The sequence below is a fragment of the Ovis canadensis genome, chromosome 1 (genome assembly GCF_042477335.2).
Source record: "Ovis canadensis isolate MfBH-ARS-UI-01 breed Bighorn chromosome 1, ARS-UI_OviCan_v2, whole genome shotgun sequence".
NCBI lineage: Eukaryota > Metazoa > Chordata > Mammalia > Artiodactyla > Bovidae > Ovis > Ovis canadensis.
In genome coordinates this window covers 86,280,294-86,306,038 of record NC_091245.1, presented here as the reverse complement: position 1 = coordinate 86,306,038, position 25,745 = coordinate 86,280,294, and the positions used below count along the sequence as shown (strand labels likewise).

Sequence of the window (25,745 nt, the reverse complement as noted above, 5' to 3'; positions counted from 1 at the left end):
AAGACTGAATTCATGGAAAAAGAAATGTGAAAGGTGCTGTTTGAAACAGCTGTGGCTGAATCATCAGAGTATGAGACAGGAACCATAGCCTATTGAAATATAGCCTCCTAGTTCTCCTTTTTCCATAGGAGATATGGTGGGGAGTAGCTGAAATAGGTGTCTATCCAAATATGTATGCTCCATGTATCTTTTATCTTCTGCCCCCAAGTAAAAAAGCCACTTTCCTTTTAGGCTCTCATCTCCATCCATCTTTCCTCTCATTCCCTTACCTCTAGTTCCCTCTCTACATCTATTGAGGACATTGGCACTTGTCAAATGGTCATTCTCTCTTTGTCCAAAGTCCTAGGAAGCTGCAGTATTCATGCTGGTGGTTCCCCTTACTTTCTAGCATTAATGTTCCTCACTTTCCCCAACACCTGAGCCTTTTATTCCATTTGCTTCGGTAGCCCACTCTCTCTCCAATTGTATCATAACTTGAAGCTGCTCCTCTTCTGAAGTCTTAAATACCTGTATCCTACCTTATGACCCTTCTTCCTCTAGATTCTACCCTGTCTTGCTCCTCTGGTACTTGCATTTTGACTTACAGACCTCTGGCCCCTTCATTTCCACCAGTTCATCAGTCTTCTCTTGGTTCTTTCACCATTCCTACTTGCTTTCTCCCAATCCTGAACTATCCTCTCAGTTGTTCTCTTTGCCCCAGCATTTGGACTATGAAGTATTTCCAGAGAAAAATGAAACTGTACAGATCCAGGAATAACCAAGACATTCTTGGAGAGCCATAAGGAGCTGGGGGCCTGCTCCATCAGATTATCAAGAGTTGTTATAAGCTATAATTAAGATATAGTGAGTGGTGTTGCTACACAGATAGACAAATTGACAAATGGAACTTACCCTCCCAGTAACAGACACATCCATGTTTGGGATTTGTCACATGAGAGAAGTAGCTTTGCAAATCCCTTTGAAAAGAAGAGACTATGCAATAAATGGTACTGGTGCTTCTGGTTATCCATGCAGACAGAAATACAGTTGGATACCTGCCTTATGCCATGCATAGAAATCACAGAAACAGAAGGCAAATTATGGTTACCAAAGGGGAAAGGGTAAGGGGAGGGATAAATTAGGAGTATGGGATTAATAGATACAAACTACTGAACATAAAATAGATAAGCAACAGGATTTACTGTATACCACAGGGAACTATATTCAGTATCTTGTAATAACCTGTAACAGAAAATAATCTGAAATATATACAACTGAGTCTCTTTGCTATATACCTGAAACTAGCATAATATTGTAAATCAACTATATTTCAATTAAAAAAAAATCAAACTAAATGTGTAATACCTCTAAGGGAAAAATAAGCAGATGTCTATATATCAGTATAGGGAAGAGTTTATTTTGAAAAACATGGAAGTCAATAGCCATAAATGAAAAGATTGATAAATTCAGCTATATTAAAATTAAAAGCATCTAGGAGATCAGACCAGTCAATCCTAAAGGAAATCAACCCTGAATAGTCATTAGAAGGACTGATGCTGAAACTGAAGATCCAACATTTTGGCCACCTGTTGCAAAAAGCTGACTTATTTGAAAAGACCATGATGCTGGGAAAGAGTGAAGGCAAAGGAAAAGGGGGTGGCAGAGGATGAGATGGTTAGATAGCATCACTGACTCAATGGACATTAATTTGAGCAAACTCTGGGAGATAGTGGAGGACAGAGGAGCCTGGCGTGCCACAGTCCATGGTGTCACAAAGAGTTGGACATAAATTTAGCGACTGAACAGCAACAATAATTCATGGATACTATAAATAAAGTGAAAAGACAAAGTACTTGCTAATTTATAACTTGAAGGATTAAATCAATTATGTAAAAAACTATATACATTTAAGAAAAAGACACAGCCCATTAGAAAAATGGGCAAAAGATATGAACAAGCATTTCACAAGAAGAAAAAAATGAATAGCAGGTGAAAAGGATAAATTGGTCAGCTGCGTTAGTCATTTGAAGAGAAATACAGTTTAAACCCACCATGGGACTATTTTAAGTTTGTTGACACTGAGGGTTCTGTGGCTGTAAGCTAGAGTTTGAATTTCATTTATTCATTTAGTTAGTAATTTGCTCTGTGCCAGGCACTGTTTAAACACTTTGGCCATATCAGTGAATAAAATAAACAAACATCCTTGCCTTGTAGAGGATGTTTGCATGTGGAGCGTTGAGGGGTAGGATCAGACAATAAGCAATTGCATTAAAATGGAAAATGATACTAAAAATAGAGTAATAAATATGGCAACCCTGAAGAATAATGTTATAAACATCAGTAGTAACTAGGGCTTAGGCAAATAGGAAATGTTAATACCTGTGTGCTAGAACAAATGAAAATTTAAGTGTAATTTCATGTATGCAGATCAAAGATAAAAATGGAGCTGGGAAATATAAAAAATATATGAAAATAGAATTTTATTTGTCTGATGTCTTTATGTATCACTTTCACACAATTCATAGAATAAATAAAAGAGGAGATGCTTAAGCTTTTTTTTCAGAGATATTCGTTAATTAAACAAATAATTGAGTACATTCTTTTTGCTGACCACTTTATGTCCAGGATCTCACAGTAGTGAACAAAACAGTCAAAATCCTGGGCAGTTGAGTCACTTTCAGGGGAAAAAAACAGGTACAAATGACATTATTGCCAAGAAACTTCTAAAACAAGCAAAAAGTTAATGAAAAATATTCAAAGCTACAATATATTAACTATAAATATTGAAGATAAGGTACTAGGATTTCTTAAGACTCAAAAGGCCGAATCACCAAGTTTGATTTTTTAAAAATTCTGTTTCTTTTTAATTGATTGATGGTTGCTTTACAATAGATTTTTTAAATATATGATCACTGCTAGTTTCTTAGCATAGAGAAAACTGGAGAAGGAAATTGATAGCATATATTGAGTATATTCCAAAGTTACATCCAAATGTTAAAATAGAACATTAAGAACTATCTTCCTGAGCCAGTGTAAGAAAAATGAATCATTAGTTTATTCATTACTACCCCCCAATTTTTTTTTAATTTTTGAAAATTTATTTCAATTGGAGGCTAATTACAATATTGTGGTTGTTTTTGCCATATAGTCACATGAATCACCCATGGACTACCCCCCAATATTATCTTTGTTAGCTCGTTGACTTGGAGTTTGATGGAGCACCAAAAGTAGCTTTTAGTGAGATATATAAATGTGGAGTCCTTTTTGTTTAAAATGGTTAAAACTAACAGATCATCAAATGCTTGTTGCCATTTGCCATTTCCAAAAACCTTAGAAGAATATTGAGTTGGAAGAAAAACTGTCATTCTGTAACATGGCCAATAATGTTATTTTTATTTAAAAATTATATTTTATTTTTTAACCAGCTTCGTTTTGTTTTCAGCATTGATGCCGATGGGACAATGACAGTGGACTGGAATGAATGGCGAGACTACTTCTTATTTAACCCCGTTACAGATATTGAGGAAATCATCCGTTTCTGGAAACATTCTACTGTGAGTCCATTTTATGTATTAATTGTCAATTATTTGGAGCTGTAAACCATTGGCATAGTTATCATCCAGGAGTACTCTGCAACACTTGTGGGTCAGGTGCCTAAGTCTCTGTAGCTAGCTCATTGACTTATAAGAATTCTACATACTCTGTTAGGTGTGGGAGCTTCCCTGGTGGCTCAGACGGTAAATCATCTGCCTACAATGTGGAAGACCTGGGTTCGATCTCTGGGTTGGAAAGATCCCCTGGAGGAGGAAATGGCAACCCACTCCAGTACTCTTGCCTGGAAAATCCCATGGATGGAGGAGCCTGGTAGGCTACAGTCCGTGGGATCACAAAGAGTCAGACAGGACTGAATATCTTAAAAAAAAAAAAAAAGCCCAAGACTTCATAAAGATTGCAGATGTAGTTCCTATGTTTGCCATTCACAACACTTGGAAGAGCTACTGCCTTCTGGAAATCTTGTGAGGATAAGCTGCTCAGCTTTTATAGGCATTTAAAGATTCTGCCTTCAGTTCAGTACAGTTCAGTCACTCAGTTGTGTCCGACTCTTTGCGACCCCATGAATTGCAGCATGCCAGGCCTCCCAGTCTATCACCAACTCCCGGAGTCCACCCAAAACCATGTCCATTGAGTTGGTGATGCCATCCAGCCATCTCATCCTCTGTCATCCCCTTCTCTTCCTGCGCCCAATCCCTCCCAGCATCAGGGTCTTTTCCAATGAGTCAACTCTTCACATGAGGTGGCCAAAGTATTGGAGTTTCAGCTTCAGCATCAGTCCTTCCAACGAACACCCAGGACTGATCTCCTTTAGGATGGACTGGTTGGATCTCCTTGCAGTCCAAGGGACTCTCAAGAGTCTTCTCCAACACCACAGTTCAAAAGCATCAAATCTTTGGCACTCAGCTTTCTTCACAGTCCAACTCTCACATCTATACATGACCACTGGAAAAACCATAGCCTTGACTAGATGGACCTTTGTTGGCAAAGTAATGTCTCTGCTTTTTAATATGCTATCTAGGTTGGTCATAACTTTCCTTCAAGGAGTAAGCGTCTTTTAATTTCATGGCTGCAGTCACCATCTGCAGTGATTTTGGAGCCCCAAAAATAAAGTCTGATACTGTTTCCACTGTTTCTCCATCTATTTGCCCTGAAGTGATGGGACTAGATGCCATGATCTTAGTTTTCTGAATGTTGAGCTTTAAGCCAACTTTTTCACTCTCCTCTTTCACTTTCATCAAGAGGCTTTTTAGTTCCTCTTCACTTTCTGCCATAAGGGTGGTGTCATCTGAATATCTGAGGTTATTGAGATTTCTCCCGGCAATCTTGATTCCAGCTTATGCTTCTTCTAGTCCAGCGTTTCTCATGATGTACTCTGCATAGAAGTTAAATAAGCATGGTGACAATATACAGCCTTGACATACTCCTTTTCTTATTTGGAACCAGTGTGCTGTTCCATGTCCAGTTCTAACTGTTGCTTCCTGACCTGCATATAGATTTCTCAAGAGTCAGCATAGGTTTTATATATATATATGTGTGTATATGTATATATATATATATATATGTATATACAGCATATAGAAACTGATAGGTTTCTATACAGTCAGCAAAAACAAGACTGGGAGCTGACTGTGGCTCAGATTATGAACTCCTTATTGCCAAATTCAGACTTAAACTGAAGAAAGTAGGGAAAACCACTAGACCATTCAGGTATGACTTAAATCAAATACCTTATGATTATACAGTGGAAGTGAGAAATAGATTTAAGGGACTAGATCTGATAGACAGAGTGCCTGATGAACTACGGACAGAGGTTCGTGACTTTGTATAGGAGACAGGGATCAAGATCATCCCCATTGAAAAGAAATGCAAAAAAGCAAAATGGCTGTCTGAGGAGGCCTTACAAATAGCTTTGAAAAGAAGAGAAGTGAAAAGCAAAGGAGAAAAGGAAAGATATAAGCATCTGCATGCAGAGTTCCAAAGAATAGCAAGAAGAGATAAGAAAGCCTTCCCCAGCGATCAATGCAAAAAAATAGAGGAAAACAATAGAATGGGAAAGACTAGAGATCTCTTCAAGAAAATTAGAGATACCAAGGGAACATTCCATGCAAAGATGGGCTCGATAAAGGACAGAAATGATATGGACCTAACAGAAGCAGAAGGTTTTAAGAAGAGATGGCAAGAATACACAGTAGAACTGTACAAAAAAGATCTCCACAACCCAGATAATCACGATGGCGTGATCACTCACCTAGAGCCAGATATCCTGGAATGTGAAATCAAGTGGGCTTTAGGAAGCATCACTATGAACAAAGCTAGTGGAGGTAATGGAATTCCAGTTGAGCGATTTCAAATCCTGAAAGATGATGCTGTGAAAGTTCTGCCCTCAATATGCCAGCAAATTTGGAAAACTCAGCAGTGGCCACAGGACTGGAAAAGGTCAGTTTTCATTCCAATCCCAAAGAAAGGCAATGCCAAAGAATGCTCAAACTACCACACAATTGCACTCATCTCACACGCTAGTCAAGTAATGCTTAAAATTCTCCAAGCCAGGCTTTAGCAATACGTGAACCGTGAACTTCCTGATGTTCAAGCTGGTTTTAGAAAAGGCAGAGGAACCAGAGATCAAATTGCCAACATCCGCTGGATCATGGAAAAAGCAAGAGAGTTCCAAAAAAACATGTATTTCTGCTTTATGGACTATACCAAAGCCTTTGACTCTGTGGATTCTGCCTTAGGGAAGGGTAAAGGTTACAGGCTGTTACTTTGTACAGATAATATATCACTGAGATAATCTCAGTGCCTCATGTTTGATATGGCCAAAGATCCCTTCTGAAACTTGCTTGTTCAGATTTATCTCTGGAATAAAGCATCTATCATAATAATCATTGTAAATTAAATAAATGTTTGGCTCATCTGCTCAGCACTGCACACCTATCTCTCTGTATTCCTCAAAACTTTCCCATTTTAATTAAATTCCATTAATATCCTGCTGAAATATCTTGACCTAAATAAAAATTCATTTCAGTGTGCAATCTGTTCCTGGAAACAATGGAAACTCTTTGAGAGAATTTTAATTTTTCTAATAGGCTTGACTTCTATACTTATTCCTGGTTTTTAGTACATTTTATATGTACTCAGTGAAGCCTAGCATTCACATTGCCACTAGTAACAATGCCTAACCTCACCTAGAAAATTGTAAAATGAATGGTGACAAATGCTGGTAGAGGATGAGATGGTAGATAGCATCACTGACTCAGTGGACATGAGTTTGAGCAAACTCCAGGAGGTAGTGAAGGACAGCGGGACCTGGTGTGCTGCAGTCCCTGCGGTGCAGAGTCAGACATGACTCAGCGACTGAACAACAGAAAATGATGCCTTTTCAACTCTGAGTGTAAATAATACTATATTAGTAGTTCAGTTGCCTTGATAAAATTTATGTATGCTTATGTGAAATCATATTTACATAATCAAATTATTATTTTATCTTTGGAGATAGTTAATAGTTGAGGCTATAACCGTATATCCATTTTTTGATAGTAAAAATGAAGTAGAGGGCTTCTATCATAGCATAGCTTCTAACCCTGGCATTCTTACTTATAAAATCTTTTATACTAGAACCATTTAGATAATAAAGCTGTAAAAATATTATTATATGATTTTGTTTCTGTCAAGTTATATTTGTTATCCGCTGTAATGTTTAGAATAGATTGAAAGGTAGATAATTTTAAACAGTACCTCCCTGTTAGCTAAATTTTTAAATGGCAAGTTAGATTTATAAAAATATTTATATACAGGATATAAGTTTAGGGGCATTCACATTACAGTTTTAATTTAATTTTCATTTATATATTTAGTGCACATATCATGATATAAAATATAATGTAGATATAATTTTGAGATAAAAGGAGTATCTTTGAAGAACTGACAAAATAATTCTTTCTATAGCTAGTAAGATTCTCTACATCTGATAAAACACTGCTCTTTCATTCTAACTGAGACCTAGAAAAGTTATCCTGAATCTGTTAAGAAAATTTGTAATAGTTGGTATTGTAAATTTGTAATTACTGTTAATTTTCTTTTCTTGTGGACTGATACTGTACTTTATTTAGTGTAAATAGGCTGTTTATAATCATAAATGCTCAGATTGGTTCAGTATAATACTTTCTAAGGATTGAAACTGATCGTTATAAAATAACACGTAATTCTCTAAAAGAAACAAACCTTGTGGAATGATCTATCTTTAATTGAAGGAGCCTGGGGATTTTTCTTCCATTTTAACAGGGTATTGACATCGGAGATAGTTTAACTATTCCAGATGAATTCACAGAAGATGAAAAAAAGTCGGGACAGTGGTGGAGGCAGCTTTTGGCAGGAGGTGTTGCCGGGGCCGTCTCTCGGACAAGCACGGCCCCTCTGGATCGACTGAAAGTCATGATGCAGGTGAGCTTTACGACCGTGTGTCTAAATGTGAACGAAATATTCTGAAATAGTGAGAAATGTGGTACTTTGAAAAAAGCTAAAAGATATCTCAGTAATAATCATACCTTTAAAAAAGAGCCTCTCATTTTTATTGCTATTAATCCTAAATTCAGCCCATGTAAGTATTTACTTTAAGCTGTTGGTACATAGGTATGTGCTCAGTCACTCAGTCGTGTCTGAGTCTTTGTGACTCTATGGACTATAGCCTGCAAGACTCCTCTGTCCATGGGATTTGCCATGTAAGAATACTGGAATGGGTTGCCATTTCCTTCTCCAGGAAGGTGTGATGAACATGTGTTTGATGAACTTTTAATCTTGGCATCCTGTGCCTATTCAAATGTTTAATTAGAAAGGAAAATCTCTAGCCATTGTTGTAGTACTCTCCTTAAACTACTTATATTTTTGTTCTATTTTATATACTTTCTTAAAAGAGGGTTTTTACTGAAATCTAGACTGTTGGAACAAAGATGTAATTTTAAAAGTTATTCTAAATCTGAGGTTAGTAGAAAGGACCTGGTTTTATAGATTGACTTTGCTATTTACCAGCAGTGTAACCCTGGCTGGTCAGAGTGGAAAGAAAGAGGAAAAGGAAAGGATTAATATTTGGTTTTCATTATGGTAACCCATTTAATCTTCTAATAATGCAGCCAGGGGATTTTATCCTCATATTACTTGGCTCAGAGAGTTGAATAACTTTTCCTTCACAACAAATTAGACAAGGAATGGAGTGTTTTTGACTATATTTCTCATACTGCATGAAACCCCTGAGGCTCCATTTTCTTTCATTCTAGAATGGGAGCAAGACTATCTAACAAGAGTGGTAAAAACATTAAACAATGTAAGTTATGGGAAAATGCCTAGTAGGCTGGAACATCCCACTAGAATATAGTAGTTGCTTTAAGAAGGTGTTTGAAAATTGTGTTATTATTCCTGTGGTCAATACTTTTGTATTTGTCCTTAGATTTCTGTACAGAATGATTTCTGACAATGTTTTCAACTAGAATTCTAGAATTCATCTAGAATATATCTACATCTCAAAATATATTTAGGGGTAATGATACTGCTTTAAAGAGAAAGGAGAGAGAATTGGCTTGTATTTTGTTTTTAGGAATGGTAGTAAATTGACTTTGAGAAATTTTGAATAAGGATTCATCTTTCCTTTGTCGTATTTTACTGTGCAGTTTATTTAAAATAGAATGGATATATTTTGACTTTATTTCCTACAAGTTCAGGAAGTTTCTCAAAGTACCTTCAGATTCAGTAATTCACAGAACTCACTTTAAGCTTTTATACTTATGGTTATGGTTTTTTAGAACTAAAAATACATATTAAAATCAGCCAAGGAGCAAAGAGCATAGGGCTGAGTCCATGGAAGAATCAAATGCAGAATTTCTGTTGTTTTCTCCCCGAAGAGTCACAGTGTATTATTTCTTGGCATCAGCCTGTGACAGCATGCACAGAGTTGCACACCAGTCAAGGAAGCTCACCTAAGTCTTTGATGTTGAAGGTTTTTATTGTGACTACATCACATACTGCCCTCATGGCTAACTTTTAATCTTCAGCTCCTCTGATCTTATTATTATTATTTTTTTAATGTAGTAGTGACTCATTTTTTGTAAGCTGAAACAATCAGAAGAATAGCTGACTTTTGATAGAGAAGGAGAAATATTGTATGACTTCCCTTAAATGTGGAATCTAAAAAGAAATGGTACAATGAACTTGCTTACAAAACAGGAAGAGATTCACAGGCTTAGAGAACAAACTTATGGTTGCCAGAGGGAAGGGATTGTTAGGGAGCTTGGGATGGACATGTGGTGCACTGCTGTATTTAAAGTGGATAGCCAATGAGGACCTACTGCCCCTGGTAGCACATGGAACTGCTCAATGTTATGTAGAAACCTGGATGGGAGGGGGATTTGGAGGAGAATGGATACATGTGAATATATGGCTGATTCCTTTTGCTGTTCACCTGAAACTATCACAACATTGTTAATTGGCTATATCCCAGTGCAAAATAAAAACAAAAAAGAATAGCTTATTTGGGGTTTATTATATGTAATCAGTTTTAGATAGAGGCAAGCATAAGGTCTAGTTTATTTAAACAACTATGACATTGGTATTATGAGTCAGGTAATTTATCGATACTCACTGGGTCCGGAGTTCACACATGATACCTCAAGATAAGCCATAGAATTTATTTTTGGTGTCAGGCTATGTATATCCTAGTCTCTATGGTTCTGATAAACATAATATCCAAATTGTTTTCAGTCCCATTTATATTTTATGTCTGTCTTATTTCTCAGGGAGGAGGAATAATATATTGCCTTCACTATATTTTTCTAATTTTTCTTACATTGAACTTGCTCATATGCCAAAGGGTGTTTCATAGCCTAATAAGTATTAAGTTGGTTCATTTTATCTTATGGGTGTTGTTCATGATTTTAATTTCAATCATGTCTTCTCTGCTTTCCCAAAATGAGGATATCAATTTTTCTTAGAGTCAGGCTCCTACAATGGTGGCAATAGTTCTTCCCATCATATATTTTCTCAACCTTCTATATTTTCAAATACATCTTTTTGTAGTAATAAACAGTATTGAAGGAAATAGAGTGGTTGTATTGCTGCTTTAGAAATAGTAATGATAACATCTTACCAGTATTTTATATCATTTTGCTTTATTTTTAGGTCCATGGATCAAAATCAGCGAAAATGAACATATATGGCGGCTTTCGGCAGATGGTGAAAGAAGGAGGTATCCGCTCGCTTTGGAGAGGAAATGGTACAAACGTCATTAAAATTGCTCCTGAGACAGCTGTTAAGTTCTGGGCGTATGAACAGGTAATAGTTATCACCTATGGAATTTGTTAATAAGTAGGAGTCAAACTGATTCAATAACAATTAAAATATGATGCATTTTAGATTATTTATTTTAATACTGATAATTTTCCACATATACTCTATGAAAAATTTCTGTTACAGAAGGTTAGATTAATTTAGAGATTCCGCACTAAATTCTGGGATTCTGAATTTCATATTACTTATATCAGAAAGGTTTTTGTGTTTTCTAAGTAGCTCTTAAAGGAAATGCAAGATTTTAGCTTACTCATTTTGAATTCAGAATAGAAGTTGCACATGAACATAAGTTTTTATGAAAGGGTCCCCATCCAGAATTTGGAAGGAAAACTTTTAAGTTCAGATCCTTTGCGTAATCTGACATTGCTATAAAACTGAGTTGAATTTAGAATGAAAGCTCCATCTGTTGGGGGCTTGGCTGCTTCTCCATGCACTCCAGCACATGGACAGAGCCTGGCATGTGATAAGTCTTCAATAAGTGTTGAATGAGTGAGTGAATGAGTAAATGAATGAATGTGATTTACTTCTGAATTAACCTTTCTGTTAATTTGATGTTAAGAGGAAATACACTAGTGGATTTTAGAATTGGCTTCTCTTTATGGTCAGTAGCAGAGTTGTCTAGTTAAGCATGCACAAAATTATTCTTTCCATGATTTATTTTGTCATTGTTAACCATAGATAAGAACCTTGAAATTTAACTCCACCTTATATGTTGTATTATTTCAAATAGATTTTTGAGAGTGTTTAGTTTTTTTTTTTTTTTTTTTTTAGTGTTTAGTTCTTGAGCAACAGAATACTCTTGAGAAGATTACAAAGTCTAGAGGAGTCTTTTCTTGGCTTAAAAGAATAGAGAAGCAAAGAAAAAAATTGAAAAAAATCTAGCCTCTATGACTTAAATTACAGCCTGTCATTGGGAAGGATATTTTCCCTCTATGAAATCATGAGTTAGTGCTTACGTTTTAGATACCTGTAGGTTATTCTGACCACATACTGGATTTTATGATAGGAAAGCCAGAACCTAAAACAAATGTTGAAGTATATTAATAAAACCATTATTCCATAGGCAGGAAGTCAATGTTTGTGGAAGTTTGTATTAGTGTAAGCAGTTATGTGTATTACACTTTATGCTACTTGGCTAATTTTCACCTTGGACACCACCAACGGGCATCCTCTGCTTCCATCCAGCCAGACTCCTTTCTGGGTGCTCTTCACAGTATTCTAATTTCTGCATGATAACTTTTCTTAGATCAGGAGACAGCTCTCTGCACAAGGTGATGCAGTGTCCTTGTGGTAGTCTCTGGGGCCTGTTTTACCTGTTTATTTTCTCTCCCTGGTGTAGGTCTGTTTATTCAGGGCTCTGTTAAGTCCAGCTTCCTATTAGAAGCATTTCCTAAGCATCCCAACCAAAATTGGTGCCTCACCTGCCTGACTTCCTTAGAATACTATATTATGGAATATTCAGTTTTCCACTGGATAATAGAAAACCCTTTCTTTTTCCCAATGAATTGTAAACTACTTTGGGATAACTATTATTCTCAAATTTCCCAGAGTACCTAGCTAGCTCCCTTCTGGATTCAAATAGGTTTTGTTTCATTGAAAAACTAACAGTTTAGAAAAATGAAGACAAGGATAGTGTCAGCCTGGTAGGTAGATCTCTTAAACACATCAACAGAGGATAAAGTGGTGGTCCATTTTGGTTCTCACTGGTGTAACAGTGCAGTTTTATCAGGATCAGGGAGGCAGTGTGGTGTTGTGTTCTCATGGTTTCAGCTGCCATCTGTATTCTAACTGCCTTCCCTTCTAGCATTTTTCTATTCATCTTGGTACCTACCCATCCACCTGTGCACTGCATATCTGTGCATCTCCACCTAGATATCACAGGGGTACTTCACAGTCATCCCTCCACCACCCCAACTCTAGTCACACAGACAGACACACACAGACACACACACACATATCCCATTCCTCTTTCTCTAGGTCTTATGGTGGTAAACATGCTTCAGCACTTATACTGGAGAGTTATTTCCTCTAGGAAACCTTCCCTTTGTTTTCCTCTGTGAGCGCTTTCATCAGAATTCAGTATTGAATTCAGGACTGTGAGCTTCCTTAGGCAGTATTTGTTTTCAGTGTATGTTCCAGTTCCGGAAAATCCCTGTTGAATGAATGAAAACAAAGAACTGCCAGAGCTGGGTTTGGAGCCCAAGGTTGCCCTCAGTCTTAAGTTCATTAAGATGAAGGGAAAGGTATTTTGAACAGAAGTGGCAGCCTGTGGATAGAAATGTAGGCACAGGAGAGCATCGTTCACTAAGGAAGCTAAAGTTTCACTGGGCTCAAGTGTCACGGAGTGTATGTCCAGGAAGATGATGATGAAAACAGGCTGGACAGATAGGCAGGAGCCAGATGTGATGGGAGTCTGGATTTTATCCTGAATGTGGGGAGGACATTATTGAAATGTCCTATGTAGGGAAGTAGAATGAGTATATTTGTATTTAATATCAACCTGGGAAGTAGAGAGGTGTTGGAAGAGAGTGAGGCTCCATTGGAGGCAGGAAGACTATGTAAGGAAATGATTCAGGGATTCAGGTAGGAAATGATGAGTGTCAGTATAAGGCAGTGGCTGCAGTGATTGGAGAAAAACTGATGTGAACTGAAAAATATTTGGGGAAACAGAAATAACAGAACTCACTGAGTGGATGTGGAGGTGAAAAAGAAGAATCAAGAATGATTTCTGATTTCTAACTTGAGCAACCAAATACACAGAAAAGACAAAAAGAAGAATCAATTTTGAGATCAAATGACAGGTTGCATTTTGCACAGGCTGGGTTTGAGCTCTTTCTGTAACATGTGGAAGGAGTAGACCATAGGACCTTTAATCTCTGATAGGTTGTCATTGAGGTGAAAGCTTTGGAATGGATCACTCAAGAAGAGTTTATAAGGCTCGGAGAACCGCACTCTGAAAAGGACACTCAGGGACAGCCTCTAGTGGACTGATAAAGTTTATTATCTAACTGTGCAGTTTTATAATTCTTAGGGAATAGAGCATAAGGCAGACTTGCATGTAGCCATTCCAGATAAACACTAAAGCATTCAAGCATAAAATACAGTTCCCATTGCCCAAGACATAACATAGCTTTGGCGAAACTCTAAAGGGAGTCTTATCATGAAACAACAGTCCTTGCTCTCAGAAACAGGTGGTCAGAAGGAAGCCTTCGAACGCCTCAAGGCCGGGTGTATAACCCTTCGTTGTCCATTCCCAGCCTCAGGCACTCGGTGAACGCTCATAACCCTTTGTTATGCTCGTTCCAGCTTCCAAGCTTCGTCATGAGTGGAGCAAATACATTTTCAGTGTTTGCTCAAAGCCTTCCAACTCCTCCACAGACTTATAGAATGTGATGAGTTCTGGGGATAGGCCCAGGGAGTAGACGGAGAAACCTGCAAAGGAGACTGAGACGGAGCAGCCAAGGGGACAGAAAGGAATCCATAGAAAGTGATGGCCTAGAAGTCAGAGGAAGGAGAGACTTTCATGAAGGGTAGGAAATATGATAAAAAGTTTTATCTTTTAGGATTTATCACCTCAGGGCTAGTAAAACTTGGTATAAATGTTTCAGAGAAGTAATGAGGTGAGAAACCAATTGAGATGAGCTAAAGGGAATGGGAGGCAAAGAAAACTGGACAGTAGACACGTTTGTTAGGAATTTACCTTCAATGAAAGGAAGGAGAAAAGACAAGGGAGAGAGTGACAGAATGGAAGGATGTTGGGTTTTGATATTTTGTTTTCATGGCATGCCTGTGGCTGAAGGAAGCATGTCAGTACAAAGAAGGAAGTCAAAAAATATAAGTGAGAGAGTTAGACAAGTATTGTAAGTATTCAGGCCAAGTATGTGTGTGGGGTAGGGAGTGGAAGGGCAGAGGAAGAAATGTCATCCAGACTGTGACAGGATTTGCCATTTGACTGCGTGGAGAACTGTTGTCATGTCAGCTTAGGAAGAAGTGAATGTGGGTGATTTTGTGGGAAGTGGACAGAAATACCAAGATATCCTTGCCTGTTGGCCTCTTTGTTCTTCCTTGAGTTCCCAAGAAAGGACTTTTCTTTTTTTGTTAGAATAAGGGAGGAAGTGGTACTGGAAGCTGGAGGAGAATGGAATGGAGAAGGTTGAAATAGATATTCTGACAAAGGGAGAGAGAGTTGACATGGATGGGGTGGATGGAAAGAAAAACAAATTGGAAGAAAGAAAGGAAAGAAATTGAAATCCTGAAAAGGTTTCAATGGCTTTGAGAGCCCATCTAAGCCTCCTTTGAAAAAGTCAAATTCTGTGGCCTTGAGCAAGCCTCTTAAAGCCTCTTTAACCTGACACCACATCCCTGGGGTAGAAACTAAGCTTGGGTGACACAGGGTTAAGCCCTTGTCACTTTGCCTAACCCTGTATCTCTGTCCTCAACTCTTCCCTTTGTGCATGGTATGTTTTGGGGTGCAAAAGTCCCAAACCCATACTCTTAAAATGTTTATTTTCTACCAGTCACTAAGTATTTACTGAGTACTTTTGATGGGTGCTTTGGGTTGGGGTACAGTATGTAAAAGATATGTCTTCAAGGTTCCTATTCACATGCAGGATGGCTTTCGATAAATTGTATTTTTAATGATTGTGATGATCTAACATACAGGAAAATTAATAGGGCCTATGCAGAAGAGGAGTTTTGGTTATTAACATTATGATGTAGTTCAAGAAATAGAGCCCATAGAAACATTGACTTTTGGGGGAGACAGATATCTGCCATTTGGGGAACTTTTTGAAATTGTATTCAATTTTCATCATGAGCAGAGAAGCACAACTTTACTAGGACAAAGTATTCCTGTAATTTTGCACTAAGTTATTCTGATTTTAAGGACTTGAACTCTGGCTGGCTCAGGAAAGCCAGGTGGGGGTGGGGGTAGGGGTCGCTGCGGGGATGCCTGGGGCATTAAGGGGAGGAGCCTTAGGGAGTGCAGAAGTGGAACCTCGCTGACCTGTCCCTTCTCCATGTGTCTGCTGCTTTGTCACTTTGTCCATTTCTCCCTCTGATATCAGTGCCTAATTACACTTACAGACCCATGTCACAATTCTAGGAGAAAGAATCTGATTTGCTTGGCTTCTAACCACAGTCTAATTTGGGCAGAGGTTTTCTCGCCAAGCTGTATACAGATGATAATGATAATAATAACAACAACAACAATGTTTATTGAACATTTGCCCAGCACTGTGCTAACTGTGTTATGTGTATTACCTAATAACTCTTTCATCAAGCCCGTTTGGTATAGGTCTTGTTGTCACAGATGAGGCACCTGCAGTTTGGGTATGTTTGTGAACTTACTCAGAGCCATATAGTTCTGGGGTTCCATTTCAGGTCTGCCTGCCTTTGGAGCCCATGATATTAACATCCTGCCCCATCGGTACTTTGGCTGCACTTGTGCCAGACTTCCAGCCGTGGCCAGATCAGCCTTGTCACTTGCTTTAGTACTGGTGGGCCAAGGGGTCTGGGGTTGTTTTGTTAGTGTAATCATATGTATTATCTACAAAAACTGTTTTTCTAAGTTGTTTTATTATGTGTTTGATTCTGATTTATTTGTACTGGTGAAAACCATGGGGACAGTGTCTAAAAGCTGTGAGCACTTTATTAACCTGTGCATCTGGAAAAGAATGCTGTGATTCTGTTTCAGCAAAGGAGCTACAGGGTCACCTCTGTGGACCATCTGTGTTTTGTGGAATTCCAACTTGAAAATCACTCTCCAGTAAATGAGTCTATTAGCATTCAAGCCTTGCTTTTCTGTTAGATACTGTTAATGCAGTGTGTGCATTTTGAGAAACATCACATTGTCAATTAATTGATTTCTAGGAGCTGATTTGTATTTTGGTATTGTCTTAGCTTGGGCTGCCGTAACAGAGCACCATACGCTGGGTGGTTTAAAGTATGGAAGTTTATTTCTCATGGTTCTAGAGCTGGGGAATCTGTCATCAAGGTGCTTTGGTTTCTGGTGAGGGCTGTCATTTTGGCTTGCAGATGGCCACCCTTTCACTAACTGTTCACATGGCCTTTCCTTGGTGCATGCATGTTGGGTGAGGGGGGAGATAGAGAGAAAGGAAGAGGCAGAGAAAAGTGAAGGGGAGGGAAGGAGGATGAGATTGAACATGTATGTGGGAGAAAGGTAAAGAGAACTCTGATGTCTCTTGTAAGAACACTAACCCTGTCATGAGGGCCCAATCTCATGATCAGTCCATAATTTCTCCCAAAGGCCCCATCTCCAGATACCATGCATTGGAGGTTAATGCAGTTTCAAAATATGAATCGGGGCGGGGGGGCAGGTGGGAGGGAGAAATGGGGAAAGAACACAGTTCATTCTATAGCAATATTAATGTGCACATTTAAAACTTCATTCATACAGTACAAGAAGTTGCTTACTGAGGATGGACAGAAAATAGGAACCTTTGAGAGATTTGTATCTGGTTCCATGGCTGGAGCAACTGCACAGACTTTTATTTATCCTATGGAGGTAAGTACTATTATGAAGTCTATTGTATTAGTGGTGTTTGTATTTTTATCTATTGCTGCATAATAGGTTATCCCAAAATTAATAGTTTAAAACATATTTATCATCTCACAGTTTCTGTGGGTCAGTAATCTGGCCTCTGGTTCAGGATTTCTCACAACCTGCAGCCAGGGTGTCAGCCAAGGCTGCAGTCCCTGCAGGTATCAATGGGGGATGGACTTCCTCTTAAGTTTATTCCTGTGTGTATTGCCAGGGCTCCATAGCTATTGGTTGAAGATATCTCTTCCTTATTGCATGGGCCTCTCCATAGGATGCTTGTGTATCCTCATAAAATGGTAGCTGTATTTTTTTTCCAAATTAGTTATTCAAGAGAACACCCAAGATGGAAATTGCACTCTTTGGTCACATCTGCTCTACTTGTAGGTTGCACAGACTGCCCCTGATAGACTGTGGAAGGGGATACACATGGTATAAATACTAGGAGGCTGGGAGAGTTGGGCTTTATCTTCAAGGCTGGTTGCAATAGTGTTAATAAGAATTAGAACACCCAATTCTCTCTAAAGAGTTTCTATACCATAAATTTTATAATGGAACCTTAGAATTAGATTAGGTGATGGTAATCCTAACTGGACATCCTTCCATTAGGGCATAGATTAGCAAACCATGGATCTGTGAACTATTTTGTACAGCCTTTTTTTTTTTTGGTTTTTGCATTTTTACCTTTCAGAGGTGGTTTAAAAAACAAAACAACACAATACAAAACCAAAGAATTTGCAAAAGAGACCTGGTATTTTAGTCCTGCAGAAACTAAAATATTCACTTTATAGAAAAAGTTCACCAACTCCTCCTTTAGGGTAAAAATAATATTATAGATGTAGATATCTTTATTGATATGACAAAGGGTTTTTTAATAACTGAAAAGACCTAAGAAATACTTTTAATTTTCATCTTTATGGTATGTATGTTAATATAGCTTTCCTTTCAAGCATCTTAATATTATTGTTCATATTACTCCACACACCCCTCAAAAGATATCCTAATTAATATCTAAGCTTCCTCTTACATCCTCCACCTCAGTTAATAGCATCACCTTCCCTCTATCCTGCTGGCCACATCCTGAGTTCCATGCTAGAAACTCTTGAGTCATCCTTCCCCCACCCTCCATATCTAATTTGTCACAGTTTTGTTAAGGTATCAATAGATTACCTTCTGTTTCCTCTGCCACTGCCCTAATTCAGATTCTTTTTACAACTAAAGCATCTTCTTGACTCTGATCTTAGACCCTCCAGAGAGATACTGTGTAAGAGTTTCTTACACATCAACAAATTGGACAGTCATTTGAGTGACAATATATGCTAGGTATTTGTTCTCTGTAAAATTACTTCTTTCAAATTCTATGATGATAGCATTAGTGTTAATAATAGTATTTGTTATATTCTTTCATAACCAGGTTCTGAAAACCAGGCTGGCTGTAGGCAAAACTGGACAATACTCTGGAATGTTTGATTGTGCCAAGAAGATTTTGAAATATGAAGGCATGGGAGCTTTTTACAAAGGTTATGTTCCCAATTTATTAGGCATCATACCTTATGCAGGTATAGATCTTGCTGTATATGAGGTGAGTTTGTAGCAATCTTTTGAATCCAACAATATAGTTAAGTAGTTCTCATTGTTAGAATTTGACTTTATATAGAGAAGTACATGTCTGTCAGGAAACAGTTTGTAAACGAAAGTAAATTCAAGGGTGTATTCTTTGATCTTTCTGAGACCCCATATGCCTGTGATCTTTTGTGTTAGATTTCCCTGTTAATTATTTTTATTAATGAAGATAATAGACTCATATTCAGATACAGTTGTTTAATTCTCTAATACCATATACAAAAATAAAATAAAAATAGATTAAAGTGCTAAGGCTGGATACCATAAAACTCCTAGAGGAAAACATAGGCAGAAGAAATCTTCAACATAAATCACAGAAATATTTTTTTGGACCCATCTCCTAGAGTAAAGGAAATAAAAACAAAAACAAATGAGCCTAATTAAACTTAAAAAGCTTTTGCACAACAAGGGAAGCCATAAACAACATGAAAAGACTACATGTAGACTAGGATAGAATATTTGCAAACAGTGCTACCAGTGAGGGGTTAATTTCCAAAATTCACAAACAGCTTAATATCAAGAAACAACCCGATCACAAAATCAGCAAAAGGCCTAAACAAATGATTCTCCCAAGAAGACATATAGATGGCCAACAGGCACATGAAAATATGCTCAATATAACTAATTATCGGGAAAGTGCTGATCAAAGCTACAGAGAAGCATCACCTCACAGCAGTCAGTTGGCCATCATTAAGAAGTCTAAAAATAACAAATGCTGGACACAGTGTGGAAAAAAGGGAATCCTTGTACATTGTTGGTAGGAATGTTAGTTGGTACAACCATTATGGAAAACAGTATGAAAGTTCCTTAAAAAAAAACTAAAAATACAGCTACCATATGCTTCTGCAGTTCCATTCCTGGGTGTGTATCCAGAGAAAACTTTAATTTGAAAAGATACATGCACCTCAGTGTTCATATCAGCACTATTTAGCCAAGACATGGAAGCTACCTAGGGTCCATCAATAGATGAATGGATAAAGAATATGTATTTATACACAGTGGAAACTCAGCCATAAAAAATGAAATAATGTCATTTGCAGCAAGATGGATGGACCTTGTTTTGTTTGGTTGCTAAGTAGTGTCTGACTGTTTGCGACCCAGTGGACTTTAGCCTGCCAGGCTCCTCTACCCATGGGATTTCCCAGGCAAGAACACTGGAATGGGTTGCCACTTCCTTCTCCAGGGGATCTTCCCAATCCAGGGATCAAACCTGTGCCTCCTGCATTGGCAGGTGAATTCTTTACCACTGAGCTACTGTATAACACAGGAAACTATATTCGATGTCTTGTAATAACCTATAATGGAAAAGAATCTGAAAAAAAAAAAAGACTGTATAACTGAATCACTTTGCTGTATACCTGAAGCTAACACAACATTGTAAATTAGTTATACTTTAAAAAAATTATTACAGATGTAGTTGTTCAGCTTGGAAGATGATACTAGGGCTTTTAAAGAGAGAGATAATAAGCAAAAATGGCATATTTTCTTTGGTTTGTAAAAATTTCATTTTGATAAAGCCAAGAGACTGATGTGTGAGTAGCACAGATTTATTCTTTGTACTTGCCAGCCTGAAGAAACCTAGCAGGAAATAATCAAACACAAATCATTTATTTGGGATCAAAGAATTGCAATTCAGTGCACCCAGATTTGGGTAGCAATATCAACATTGCCTGCTAGGGAGTAAAAGGGGTTTTTAATGGCAAAGAAGGGAGGTTTTCATTACAAAGAATTTTAGAGGGAGCTGAAGGCAGAATTTAGTTGGCTAAACATGATTGATGGCTAAGGCTATCACTGGAGGGAGATAAGAATTCGTTACTGTGACAAGTTGTCAGTGTTCTTGCAGAGTCCTTGGACTATCTGTGGTGTGGCCCAGTTCTTAAGTTCATGGTTCCACCTGGTGAGATGTACATAAGGTCTAACTCTTGAATGGCCTTTTGGCTTCATTTTAAAAGCCCTTGGCATAAATGACTCCATTTTATTTCACATATCGCCCTTTGGATCAAGATCATTCTCTAAAAGCATTGCCAAACAGTTAAGAGGTTTACTTTGTCCCATATCTCTGGGATGGACCTGTGCCATAAAATCATGTTCCTTGTTGTGGAGAATTTTTAATCTCCAATGCTTATTTCAGAGAGTCAGTGTCATAGAGTTAGACCACATTTGAGCAACAGGGAGATATTCAGCAAATGACTCTTGGGCAGATTTGGTGACTCATAAGGAAGTTGTAAGTCACTGCTAAGGGTTGATAACTGACCAGTTAGGATCAGACAGTAATGAGTAGTTTTGCCACTATGTAAAGGGAGAAGAGTTGCAAGGTTGAGCTTGTTGTAGCAGGAAAGGGTTATGTCACAAGTTAGTAATGATATTTCATATGGGGTAAGACGGCTTGCAGAAAGGTATTGAGTGTGATGAGAATTGAGCAAGCCTCCTGTTGCATGGGGGAACATAGATGATAAGTGGAGAGACTGTAACCATTTTCTCAGTTATGTTGTAAGGGCTGCTGCTTCTGAAATAGCTGTTATGCATGGAGGCAGACCTCTGGCCACAGGTCCAAATGTTGAGTGTCATAGCCAAGGGATTGGTGTTGATTTCTGTGCCTTTGGGTAAGCAATCCTAATGCATTTCTCTGCTCTTGAACATGAGGTAGAAAAGGGGAAGCTGATAATTAGAATGTCCTAAAGCAGGAGACAACAAACTCCACTTCTCAGGTTCTGGAGCCATAAAGATGTCTTCTTCCTACTCTAAAGGATCTTGTCTTTGAGCTTTGAGCAATGAATAAAGAGGCTGGGCAACTAAAAGTGTTCGGTCAGCTCAAGATGTTTTATTTATTTATTTTAGGCTGGTGGACTTTATTTTTTAAATTAATTAATTTATTTTGATTGAAGGCTAGTTACTTTACAATATTGTGGTGCATTTGGCCATACATTGACATGAATCAGCCATGGGTGTACATGTGTCCCCCATCCTGAACCCCCTCACACCTCCCTCCCCATCCCATCCCTCAGGGTCATCCCAGTGCACCAGCCCCAAGCACCCTGTTTCATGCATCAAGCCTGGACTGGCAGTCTGTTTCACATATGATAATATACATGTTTCAACGCTATTCTTTCAAATCATCTCACCGTCACCCTCTCCCACAGAGTCCAAAAGACTGTTCTTTACATCTGTGTCTCTTTTGCTGTCTCACATATAGGGTTATTGTTACCATCTTTCTAACTTCCATATATATGTGTTAGTGTACTGTACTGGTGTTTTTCTTTCTGACTTACTTCACTCTGTATAATAGTCTCCAGTTTCACCCACTTCATCAGAACTGATTCAAATGCATTCTTTTTAACGTCTGAGTAATATTCCATTGCGATATGTACCACAGCTTTCTTATCCATTTGTCTGCTGATGGACTTCTAGGTTGCTTCTGTGTCCTGGCTATTGTAAATAGTGCTGTGATGAACATTGGGGTACACGTGTCTCTTTCAATTATGGTTTCCTGAGTGTGTATGCCCAGCAGTAGGATTGCTGGGTCATATGGCAGTTCTATTTCCAGTTTTTTAAGGAATTTCCACACTGTTCTCCATAGTGGCTGTACTAGTTTGCATTCTCACCAACAGTGTAAAAGGGTTCCTTTTTCTCTGCACCTTCTCCAGCATTTATTGTTTGTAGACTTTTTGAGAGCAGCCATTCTGACTGGCATGAGATGTTACCTCATTGTGGTTTTGATTTGCATTTCTCTGATAATGAGTGATGTCAAACGTCTTTTCATGTGCTTGTTAGCCATCTGTATGTCTTCTTTGGAGAAATGTCTGTTTAGTTCCTTGGCCCATTTTTTGATTGGGTCGTTTATCTTTCTGGAAGTGAGCGTAGGAGTTGCTTGTATATTTTTGAGATTAATTTGTTGTCAGTTGCTTGTTTGCTATTATTTTCTCCGTTCTGAAGGCTATCTTTTCACCTTGCTTATAGCTTCCTTCGTTGTGAAAAAGCTTTTAAGTTTAATTAGGTCCCATTTGTTTATTTTTGCTTTTACTGCCCTTACTCTGGGAGGTGGTCATAGAGGATCCTGCTGTGATTTATATCAGAGAGTGTTTTCCCTATGTTTTCCTCTAAGAGTTTTATAGTTTCTGGTCTTACATTTAGATCTTTAATCCATTTTGAGTTCATTTTTGTGTATGGTGTTAGAAAGTGTTCTAGTTTCATTCTTTTACAAGTGGTTGACCAGTTTTCCCAGCACCACTTGTTAAGATAAGATGTCCATAGGTGTGTGGATTTATCTCTGGGCTTTCTATTTTTTGTTCCATTGTTCTATATTTCTGTCTTTGTGCCAGTACCATACTGTTTTGATGACTGTAGCTTTGTAGTATAGTCTGAAGTCAGGCAGGTTGATTCTTCCAGTTCCATTCTTTCTCAAGATTGATTTGGCTTTTCGAGGATTTTTGTATTTCCATAAAAATGTGAAATTATTTGTTCTAGTTCTGTGAAAAATACCATTGATAGCTTGATAGGGACTGCATTGAATCTATAAATTTCTTTGGGTAGTATATTCATTTTCACTATATTGATTCTTCCAATCCATGAACATGGTATATTTCTCCATCTATTTCTGTCCTCTTTGATTTCTTTCATCAGTGTTTTATAGTTTTCTATATATAGATCTTTTGTTTCTTTAGGTAGATTTATTCCTGGGTATTTTATTCTTTTCGTTGCAATGGTGAATGGAATTGTTTCCTTAATTTTTCTTTCTGTTTTTTCATTGTTAGTGTATAGGAATACAAGGGATTTCTGTGTGTTACTTTTATACCCTGCAACTTTGCTATATTCACTGATGAGCTCTAGTAATTTTCTGGTGGAGTCTTCAGGGTTTGCCATGTGGAGGATCATGTCATCTGCAAACAGTGAGAGTTTTGCTTCTTTTCCAGTCTGGATTCCTTTTATTTCTTTTTCTTCTCTGATTGCTGTGGCAAAAACTTCCAAAACTATGTTGAATAGTAGTGGTGAGAGTGGGCACCCTTGTCTTGTTCCTGATTTTAGGGGAAATGCTTTCAATTTTTTACCATTGAGGATAATGTTTGCTGTGGGTTTATCATATATGGCTTTTATTATGTTGAGGTATGTTCCTTCTATGCCTGCTTTCTGGAGGGTTTTTATCATAAATGGATGTTGAATTTTGTCAAAGGCTTTCTCTGCATCTATTGAGATACTCACATGGTTTTTATCTTTCAGTTTGTTAATGTGGTGTATTACGTTGATTGATTTGTGGATGTTAAAGAATCCTTGCATCCCTGGGATAAAGCTCACTTGGTCATGATGTATGATCTTTTTAATATGTTGTTGGATTTTGTTTGCTAGAATTTTGTTAAGGATTTCTGCATCTGTGTTCACCAGTGATATTGGCCCGTAGTTTTCTTTTTATGTGGCATCTTTGTAAGGTTTTGGTATTAGGGTGATGGTGGCCTCATAGAATGAGTTTGGGAGTTTACCTTTCTCTGCAATTTTCTGGAAGAGTTTGAGTAGGATAGGTGTTAGCTCTTCTCTAAATTTTTGGTAGAATTCAGCTATGAAGCCATCTGGTCCTGAGCTTTGTTTGCTGGAAGATTTCTGATTAGTTTCAATTTCCATGCTTGTGATGGGTCTGTTAAAATTTTCTATTTCTTCCTGGTTCAGTTTTGGAAAGTTATACTTTTCTAAGAATTTGTCCATTTCTTCCAAGTTGTCCATTTTATTGACATATAGTTGCTGATAGTAGTCTTTTATGATCCTTTGTATTTCTGTGTTGTCTGTTGTGATTTCTGTGTTTTCATTTCTAATTTTGTTGATTTGATTCTTCTCCCTTTGTTTCTTGATGAGTCTGGCTAATGGTTTGTCTCTTTTATTTATCTTCTCAAAGAACCAGCTTTTAACTTTGTTGATTTTTGCTATGGTCTCCTTTGTTTCTTTTTCATTTATTTCTGCTCTAATTTTTATGATTTCTTTCCTTCTGTTAACCCTGGGGTTCTTCATTTCATAGTTGCTTTAGTGTAGAGTTAGGCTATTTATTTGGTTTTTCTCTTGTTTCTTAAGGTAAGCTTGTATTGCTATAAACCTTCCCCTTAGCACTGCTTTTACTAAATCCTATAGGTTTTGGGTTGTTGTGTTTTCATTGTCATTCATTTCTATGCATATTTTGATTTCTTCTGTGATTTGTTGGTTTTTCAGAAGGGTGTTGTTTAGCCTCCATATGTTTGTATTTTTAATAATTTTTTTCTTGTAGTTGACATCTAATCTTACAGCATTGTGATCAGAAAAAATGCTTGGAATTATTTCAGTTTTTTTGAATTTACCAAGGCTAGATTTATGGCCCAGGATGTGATCTACCCTGGAGAAGGTTCTGTATGCACTTGAGAAAAACGTCAAATTCATTGTTTTAGGGTGAAATGGCCTATAGATATCAATTAGGTCTAACTGGTTCATTGTATCATGTAAAGTTTGTGTTTCCTTGTTAATTTTCTGTTTAGTTGATGTATCCATAGGTGTGAGTGGGGTGTTAAAGTCTCCCACTATTATTGTGTTATTGTTAATTTCCCCTTTCATGCTTGTTAGCATTGCCTTACATATTGCAGTGCTTCTATGTTGGGTGCTTACATATTTATAATTGTTGTATCCTTTTCTTGGATTGATCTTTCTTTGTCTCCTGTCACAGCCTTTATTTCAAAGTTTATTTTATCTG

At 37.6% G+C, this 25,745-nt stretch overlaps 1 protein-coding gene across 1 annotated transcript in view; it reads left to right on the top strand.

Annotated features, from left to right (window-relative positions):
- Positions 1–25,745, top strand: part of LOC138445347 (mitochondrial adenyl nucleotide antiporter SLC25A24) — a 59,070-nt gene that overhangs the window by 20,444 nt on the left and 12,881 nt on the right. Inside the window, exons 4-8 of the mRNA XM_069599271.1 lie at positions 3,422–3,533; positions 7,816–7,974; positions 10,699–10,851; positions 17,285–17,392; positions 18,840–19,007. Coding sequence (XP_069455372.1) covers positions 3,422–3,533; positions 7,816–7,974; positions 10,699–10,851; positions 17,285–17,392; positions 18,840–19,007 — 700 coding nt within the window. The remainder of the gene's footprint in view (positions 1–3,421; positions 3,534–7,815; positions 7,975–10,698; positions 10,852–17,284; positions 17,393–18,839; positions 19,008–25,745) is intronic.